Raw genomic sequence first — 9,129 nt, forward strand, 5'->3', positions numbered from 1 at the left:
ATAGAATTACGAAAAATGATCTAAATAAAAAAGTCAAAAATAATGAGGACGAAAAGCAAGAATAATTAGAATTATTGTTATTTTATTATTACTTAATAAAATTGAAGAATTAGAAAACAACCAAAATAATATGAGAGATAGAATTATTAATAAGATTATTCCTATATTAGAACATTATATTACTGTTAACAATTTAAATATAAGTAAATTATTTGAGAATTAATATTTATAAATAGATACTTTTATTATTATAACAATTATAGGTCCTGGTATATCGATATCATAATCTGAATTTACAGCTTTAATTATTTCATCATGATCAAATATTCTTGTTTCTAGAAAGCTAATCAATTTGTTCAAAGCATATTTATCTGTTAAAGGATATGTTTTACACCAACATTCATAAGTTTGGTAATTACATATTACATTTTCATTACTTTGTATAGTGTTAAGATAATCATTTAAATATTCTTTGAATCTTTCCATTCTTTTAATTGAAATTCTATATCCACATCTAAGATCAACAAATAAGGATTTGTCATCTAAATCATATTTAACATAATCATCAACATCTTTATCATAATCAAGTTTAATTATCCCTTTAGTCATTGTAAGGAAGATAAAAAACCATATTACTATAAATTTACTATAAAACTTAATTACTATAAATTTACCATAAATCTGATCTATAATTAAATTCAGATTTCTGCGTTGGGGCTTCGCCCCTTCAGGTTTTTCCAAAACCGTCCCCCTTGCGATTTAATTAAATTAAGATAAAATATAGTTTAAAATGTTGTTCCCCTAATTTAACATAATTTATATACTACTATACATTTTTTATGTTTTACTATGAAAATTATTCACTGGGTATATATAGCTTTTCTAGTAAACATTACCATATATTTTATTATATTAATATCAATAAAGTATTATTTATATTATTTATATAAATAAAAAAATTAGTAAATAAGTAAAACTGAAAAATTCAAATAAAACTAAGATATGATGATAGACAGAATTTGAAAGAACAAAAATACATTGAAACCACAAATAAAAAAGATTTTCTTGGCTGCTCAAGGGAAGTTCATTTCAGAATTGTTCAGTTTGCATGTTGCCAGTTGTGATGACTCTGGAGCCTCGGCTGGTGGAGCCAACAAGGGCCAGAAAGGTGCCAAGTTTTTGACTGTGGGATCTAATTACAGAGAATAACTTGATGATCTTATGAAGAAATTGAGAATGACTACACCACACTATATTATATACGTTCTTTTAAATACACAGAAGAGAATACGCTACTTCATTGACTCGACTGTCTTGAAGCAATTGAGATGCAATGGTGTCTTGGAAGGTATTAGAATTACTCGTCTTGGGTATCCAAACAGAATCATCTACAACGAATTCTTGAAGAGATACTTTTTTCTTGGAACTAACATCAACAAGAAGTCTTCAGGTGCTATGCCAGTAGTCAAGGATCTCATGAAACTATTTTGTGAGAAGTACAAGAAACAAGCCAAGAGTGAACACTGGCAAATTCAAGTTTGGTAAGACCAAGATTTTCTTCAAAGTTAATGTTCTTGCTGAAATTGAAGAGATTAGAGAGAACAGAGTCACTGAACTTGTCGGTGGTCTTCATGTGTGTGTAAAAGCCATCTCACAAAGAAAGCTTATTGAACAGAAACGTAATGAACAGATTGCTATTAATGTCATTCAAGACACCATTCACACTTGGTACCAATTCAGAAATTGGGTCTGGTTCAGATTGTTACAAAAGGTCCAACCAACACTTAAGAGAAGAAGAGTCGATGAGTGTTAATTCGCAACTAAAGACAAAGAAATTGAAACTTTTAAGAAGAAGCTTGTTGATAAAAAAAATAAGAAGAGAGAAGTCGCTGAGAAGGCACTTTCTGAAATGAAAATCAAGAACGTCGACTTGGAAGCTTTAGTTGAAGAACTTAAAGAAGATATTGAGCCAAAGAAGGTTTCTCTTGACAAGGCCGATATAAAGTCACGAGAAGAACAAGAACACATTGAGGAACTCCAAGGTGATATTAAGAGAGGAAAGGAAGACTTGAGCAAGTTAACCACTGAGTAAAAGTAACTTGAAGCTGATAATCAAAGACTTCAAGACGGAATTATTGAACACAAAACGACTATTGCTAAGAAGGACAGTGTTATCACCGAGTTGAACAAAGACATTGAAGATATGGAAAGCGAAATTTCTGACTTGAAGAAGCAGTTAGTGGCCGAAGAAGACAATTCAAAGAATCTTGAGACACAATTGCACGAGAAGGAAGACGATATTGCCGATTTGGAGAAACAAGTAAAGAAATTGCAAAACACGATTTTAATGTCAACGCAAAGAATGAAAACACTGGCTCTGTTTGAATGATCTTGCCAATACCAAAAATGATTTGAAAAAGACTCAATTGGCTCTTGACGATATTGAGAAGAAACTCGACAAACAAGTTGCTCGAACAAGAAGGTCTCAGACGAAAAGGATGGGTATAACCAATAATTGCAAGCTGAGAAGACAAAGACTGCTGCTTTGACTTCGGCCAAGAATGCAAATGATAAAAAGATTTCATTATTGAACTCAGAGAAAGACGAGTTAGAAGATAAAAATAGAAAACTTGATGAGTTGATTAAGAAAATTGAAGACGGACTGAATGACTCTGACATGTTGAAAGCACAGAAAGCCGACTACGAAGCCCAAATCCAAGCGTTGAAAGATGATATGGAGAAGACTGGAAAAGACTTGGCTGGTGCCAAATCGAATATGCATCAAAAAGACGTTGAAATTAATAACTTGAATGAACAACTTGCCTAAACTATTAATAAGAAAGACAAGCTTGAAGCTGATGCTGAGAATATGAACAGAAAGAAAAATGCTCAAGAGAAGCAACTGACTTAATTGAAGACTGACAACGACAATTTGACTAAAGCCAAATGAGTTGTCGATGCCAAATTAAAAGACGCTGAAAGAGAAAAAGCTGCTCTTAATGAAGAAGTTGAAAGCAGAAAACGACGAAATTAAAGAGAAGGTGAAGAACTTAGCGAATGACAAAGACCAACTTTCTTCTGAAAAGAAGAAGCTTCAAGACCAATATGACCAACTCAATAACTTAGTCTCGGAACATGAAGATGAGACCAACAACTTGAATGGTTCAATCAAAAAGTTACAAAGAGACTTAGAAGCAAACAACACTGAGTTGACCGAATTAAGAGACAGAACAGCTAAAGACAAGAAGAAAATAGCCGATTTGGAACAAAAAGTACAAGACCTTGAAGATAGACCAGTTGGGACTTCAAATATCGACCAAACAGAAGTCATCAAGAGAGACAACCAAATTGCTTATTTGGAGAATGAGGTTGCTGCGTTGAAAGATCAGAACACTCAACTTGATGCTGCTAAAAAGAATATGAAAAGTGGTCTGTCGAAGACGTTTCTAAGATTGAGAATTATGAACCACAGATTAAGGCACTTGAAGCACAAAAGAAGATGGCTTTGGACGACAAAGCGGAGGCCGAGAAGACTGCCGCGGACCAATCTGATAGAAGAAAAAAGATGGAAGACCAAGTCAAACACTCAATGCACAAGTCTCATCATTTAAAGTCCAAATCAGTGCACCAGCTTCTGTTGCTCAAGAAGAAGAGAAGAACATGTTGAATGCAAGAATTGCTGAAATTCAAACTCAACCCGATGAAGAAAGACAGAAGGCTGACAGTGCAGATGCTGTTCGAAAGGCTGATTCACCGAAGGAACTTGAGAAGGAGAGAGCAATCAAACAAGAGGCTGATAAAGAAACTCAAAGACTTAGAGTTAAAGTCACCAATTCAGAAGCTAAATTGGCAGACGCTGGTGCTACTGGAGCTTCTATTGCTAAATTGAAAGCAAAATATGAAACAGAATTGGAAGGAATCGAAACAGAAAAGGTAGAAGCACAAAACTTAGCTACTGAACCTAAGAAACAAGCTAAACAGTATGCTAGAAAGGTTGAAGAGGCTGAGAGAAAGCTTGCAGAATTCGAACAGAAAGAGTCTACAATTAACACTCATATTGGTAAGACACAATCCGATTTGAAGAAGACGCAACAATCAGTCAGAGATGGCGAATTGAGAATTGTTGAGTTGGAAGACAGGTCAGAAAATTTGGTGAAGATCTGACAACAAACAACTTGAAGTTGATCGGGTGAGTGCAATTACTTTTGAAGACTAAAAACAATTCGATTCAAGTAAAACACAAAAAGACAATGATAATTAATTATTACATTGTTTTATAGTTTTTTTAATTAAAATCTAGTTAAAATACAAGAGTCAAGTTATTAAAAATATAATATTTTTATTATTGTTTTATAATTTAATTTCAACTAGATGCCTCGAGTCTTTGAAAGATGCCTTTTCAAATAATTTTCATTGAGTGATGGATATTTCCAATGACAAAAAAGATTGTGATGTTTTATATATAATAAAGAACCAGGGTTTTTATCACAAATCGATACAAATTGATTAAGTCATTTTTACTTTATCTGTAGAACCCAAAAATACATTTAAAAGTAGCGATTCATCTTAACAACATCACTGATGTTTTTATTTATTTAAAATAGTCAATTTACTATATTTTGTCAATTGTAATTTTTTAATTATGTCTATTGATCTTTTTTTAGTTTGTTGCTTTAAAAATTTGTGTTACCAAACTATCAAATTTAATTAATTATATCAACATTTGTGCTATTTGTTTTTAAATGAAAATATCAACTTTAATATGATTTTAATAGTTAATTACTATAGTTTGTAGTTTGAGAAAACCCATAATAAATTAAAAATACCAAACTACTTTTCAATTAACATACTTCAGAAAGATACAACAGGACACAAAAAGTAGATATGCCGCAACTGTCGAAACTTGTTGAACCCGGCGAGTTGCGGCGTCGTGAATCCATCTCCAGAAGATACTAGACACAAAGAGGAGATGCCTGAAAAAAGAAACATCAAAGATGTCCTAATCGAGTGTTCGTTCCAGTGTTAGGTTTGAAGGGTAAAAACCGTTTTCTTTCCGTCTGTCCTGCCCTTCAAAAAGGACAGATTTTGTTGAAACTTGTGTACATTAATTCAAGTTGTGGTGACGTGGCAACTTACAAAAATGACACTTTGGAGTCAATGTGTTGCAATGTTTGAATAAAAACAAAAGTGACAACAAAAAATCAGTTAAGTTGGAAGACAACAACACTCTTTGGCGTGAAAAATTTGTTATCAGTCAACTCGTTTTCTTTGGCGGTGTAAGTGCTTGGTCTGCAAAAACTACCATTTTCACCTTTCTTGCATACAACTATATCACTAAAACCAAATAAAAAAGACGTTTTTTGTTTTGAGAATTAAGATAAAATTCATAATTGGAATTTACACTTTTTCCAAACTTTTTTGGATTCAAAGTGCCGTTTTTCACAAGCGAAAATATGTAAGAACTGCCACTGCTGATAAATTGCCAACAGCATTTATATTACCAGTATACACGCCACCAAACTTATTGTGATTTGTGTCTTCTATCAAAAAGCACAAATTGCTTTTGTTAATAATTTTTTTTATTAAACACAGACGTGTTTTGCGACCAGTCGTCCTTGTCTGAGTCAAACACAACACTTGCAATCTTCATTCCCGTCAATTTCTCAAGACCAGCTTTTTCTTTTTCTTGTCTTTCATCGTGTTGTTTCTTTGAATTGATGAATTTCTCTGATTTCATAATTTGATCAATTTTATTGTTTTTTGCTTGTTTGATTCTGTCAATTTCATCTTCAAGTGGTTTTAAGTCCATTTGGCATTTCTCTTCAAGAAGTGCTATTTTGATATTGAATATCTCATACAACTTCTCGTTGTCGCTCTTTGTTGAATACTGACTTATTTCACATTTGATTTTATTTGATGCGTTATCCAAATCAGTGACGATTGTGTTGAGTGATGTTGTAATGTTTTTCTTTCTCTCAAATACTTCATCAAGTCTGTCGAAGTGTCCCTCTGCATTTTCGATGCGTTGATCAATGTTAAGTGATTTGTTGTCAACAAAGTTGTATTCCCTTTTATTTTTGTTGAGGTCTGACACCGCCTTTGCTGCGTTAGTGCAGAGTGCTGAGAGTGCTGTTAACTCGTTTTCCATTGTATGTTAATAGAGTTTATTTGTTTTTATATTTAATTTTATATAAATCTCATTCAAAAACATTATTACCTTATTCAAAATGATTTTTTTTCAATTAAAAACCAAAAATAAAATCATTCAAACTAACATAAAATGATTTTAATTTCAAGCAGGGTCTATCACGGAACAGGAAAAATTTGGAACTTGTCCCAAAAATGCATTTTAAAATAAAAAATAGTATTTTTTATTTGTTTTTATGACAAAAATAAAGTAGTTTTAGTAAAATTCATAGTTTTGTTTGTTTTTGCGATCTTTAAAACCTTTTCTTTACAGATGGTGACTTTTTGCCGTGGTCTTTTTTCTGTTTAAAACGACAGTTAACAACAAAACTATAAAATATTAAAATGTATAGTATACAAATAAATGGTTTATTAATATAATATTTATACTATATATAATAAAACCATTAATTATAATTGATAATATTATAAAATATTATAAATTGTTTAATAACGATTAAATAATAATTTAACTTGTTAAAATAAAATTTGTTATTAACCATACTTCCTCTAACAATGTTAAGTAAAATTAATTAGAACAAAGCTGTCACCTTGCGATTACTTGTTAAATTTAATTTATTGTTGCTTTTTATCACTTTCAAACATCAGATAGTGGTTTAATTTACCAAATTAATTAATATAAAATGTCATAGAATGGACAATAACAAAACTTTGAATCATGATACTTGGTGTTGTTGATAAATTTAGGTTGTTTTATAAACGTGCAATACTTTGATAGAACAGAAGAATTATTATTCGTAGGAAAACAAGTGAAACTACTCTGTTCATCATTGATGCGTAAACAGAGTGTTTGAAACAAAACTACTGCAATTATCTTCATTCTATTGTTTAATCTTTTTGTAAATTTTATCAAAGCTAATATTAAATCATGTATTTACTATATTTATGAGTATTTTGTTAAATTGAAAACTGTCAGTCAGTATGTTTGTTGATGTGTTTTAATATAGATCACAATTAAATTATTCTAAATTAACAATTATGATATTAATTATTGATTTTATTAATAAAATGTTAAAGAATATTATATAAAAGTACTATAAAAACAAGTCAATGAAAAAAAATTGGCTCGTTTTAAATAATAATAAAATAATATATTTATTGTTATATGTTATAAACGTTTAAAATATTTCAAAAACAAAATGAAAAAATGAAAATAATTATAAAACTATTATTTCAAATTAATACAATTCACCTCGATAAAATTAATGTTTTGAATACGAAAACGGTGTTTTGTAGTTACAGAAAAGTTTTTGAAATGTCTTGCAAAAGCGGAGCTTCGAGACAGTGAATTTTTCGCAACGACATACAGCTGGTAAGATGTGACATATGTGGTGTTTGTTGAGCCACAGCGTGATTCCATTGGTGTTGTTTTGTGTGTGTATTACTACTACGCACAAATGACACAAACAACTAGATTAATTAAAGGACGAAACAGTCAAACAACGAATAAGAAATTTGGTGAACTTCTTGTTGTATCGAGATTGGAAGGATATTATAAAGCCAGACTATTCGATTTGGGAGGAAAGCAGCGACGCATCGACTTCCTTAAGTATCCCACTGCGGTACTATAGATTCACACAAATTCAAGGCCATCACGGATTGTTGGCGGCTGCTATGATGGAAGAGAAGTATTTTAAAGATACTAAAAGAGCTGAATTACTGAGAAAGAGAGCGCAGGACCTTTCAACTTCATTTAAAAATTGTTCTGGAATGAAGAGAAAAGGTACTTCGTCCAAGTCATTTGGCAGGACAACAAAAAGTGATCGTTGATACATCGACTGCAACTATGGCGTTCAGTGACATTGTAACCGATCAAATAAAGATAAAAACACTTTGATAACATCAGAAAGTTCAACGCCAAACTTGAATACGGCTTTGCTAAAAATCCACAAAACTCATACTTCTATTCCTCAAAGTGGAATATTGGAAGAAAAGAAGTCGGTGAAGCAAGCCTACTATGGGGAGAATCTGTAGACTAAATCACTGGCGCTAATTGAGTCTCAATGCCTGATGTATACAAACACGCAGGTGTGTGCATCATGACAGCGCTTCAGAATCAACAACTCTTCCCATTCTTCGATTATAAGAAGTGGTAATTTGGTAGTTAAGTAATTATTGATATACTATAACATGGGTGTTGATATAAAATAACATAATAATAGTAATATTAAATAAATTAAATAATATAAAATGGGAGGAGTCGACTGATCAGGGTTCGGGGAAATTTTTTTTTCAAAATTTAAGACGAGAAAAAAATTTTTGTGCCAAAAATGATTATTTTTTAATAAAAACGTCCAATATAAAAATGTTTAATTTTTTGCTTTGTTTTTGTGGATTGTAATGGGCTGTTTTTAAATTTCAATACACAACATAAAATACGTCAAAGTATTTTATGAATAAAATATTTTTTAAGTAAAAAAAATGAAAAACACACAAATATTTAAATTGATAAAACATTATGATTAATTTATATATATTTTAACACAAATTGATATTATGATAATATTATTAAATAGTTGACAAAATAAAATTTACTATATTAATTAAAAATATAAATTATATAGTTGATATTTAATATTTTTAAATACTAAATAACAGTTAATAAATATTTAAATTAAAAAATATAAGCAATATCATTAAAAATTTGATTTTATATATAAATATATATAATTAAAATAATTTAATTATTTTATAAAAGTTTTAAATAAATTTGTGTGATCTATCTCGCATACTTGTCGTTTTTAACGTATTTTGTAACATAAGATTGTATTTAATAAAGGTTTCAAAGCGTTTTGAATACTTTATTGTTGGGTATATTATCCAAAACAGCCTTTTCCAACACGACAAACACAAGATCTTATTTATTATATTCCTAACAATTTCCATTATTTGAACCTGTTTTTAATGTTATTATTTTTGTTT

General features: G+C 30.4%; 4 protein-coding genes across 4 annotated transcripts; all 4 read left to right on the top strand.

The window, feature by feature from the left end:
- Positions 1 to 1,221: 1,221 nt before the first annotated feature.
- EIN_272570 (myosin-7, putative) lies at positions 1,222 to 2,827 on the top strand (the record flags this gene model as incomplete). The annotated part of the gene is made up of 5 exons (XM_004253536.1): positions 1,222 to 1,536; positions 1,601 to 1,798; positions 1,853 to 2,042; positions 2,106 to 2,320; positions 2,531 to 2,827. 5 exons carry the CDS (start codon positions 1,222 to 1,224, stop codon positions 2,825 to 2,827), a joined length of 1,215 nt encoding a protein of 404 aa, XP_004253584.1.
- A 172-nt stretch (positions 2,828 to 2,999) lies between these two features.
- Positions 3,000 to 3,552, top strand: EIN_272580 (hypothetical protein; the record flags this gene model as incomplete). Its single annotated transcript, XM_004253537.1, has 2 exons — positions 3,000 to 3,429; positions 3,500 to 3,552. 2 exons carry the CDS (start codon positions 3,000 to 3,002, stop codon positions 3,550 to 3,552), a joined length of 483 nt encoding a protein of 160 aa, XP_004253585.1.
- Positions 3,553 to 3,660: 108 nt separating this feature from the next.
- Positions 3,661 to 4,164, top strand: EIN_272590 (hypothetical protein; the record flags this gene model as incomplete). Its single annotated transcript, XM_004253538.1, has 1 exon — positions 3,661 to 4,164. The coding sequence occupies one exon, from the start codon at positions 3,661 to 3,663 to the stop codon at positions 4,162 to 4,164; it is 504 nt and encodes a 167-aa protein (XP_004253586.1).
- Positions 4,165 to 7,533: 3,369 nt separating this feature from the next.
- On the top strand, positions 7,534 to 7,977 carry EIN_272600 (hypothetical protein; the record flags this gene model as incomplete). Its single annotated transcript, XM_004253539.1, has 2 exons — positions 7,534 to 7,579; positions 7,643 to 7,977. 2 exons carry the CDS (start codon positions 7,534 to 7,536, stop codon positions 7,975 to 7,977), a joined length of 381 nt encoding a protein of 126 aa, XP_004253587.1.
- Between the last annotated feature and the right edge of the window lie 1,152 nt (positions 7,978 to 9,129).

The sequence above is a fragment of the Entamoeba invadens genome (assembly GCF_000330505.1).
Source record: "Entamoeba invadens IP1 unplaced genomic scaffold scaff_1105074724591, whole genome shotgun sequence".
In the NCBI taxonomy this organism is placed as follows: Eukaryota; Evosea; order Mastigamoebida; family Endamoebidae; genus Entamoeba; species Entamoeba invadens.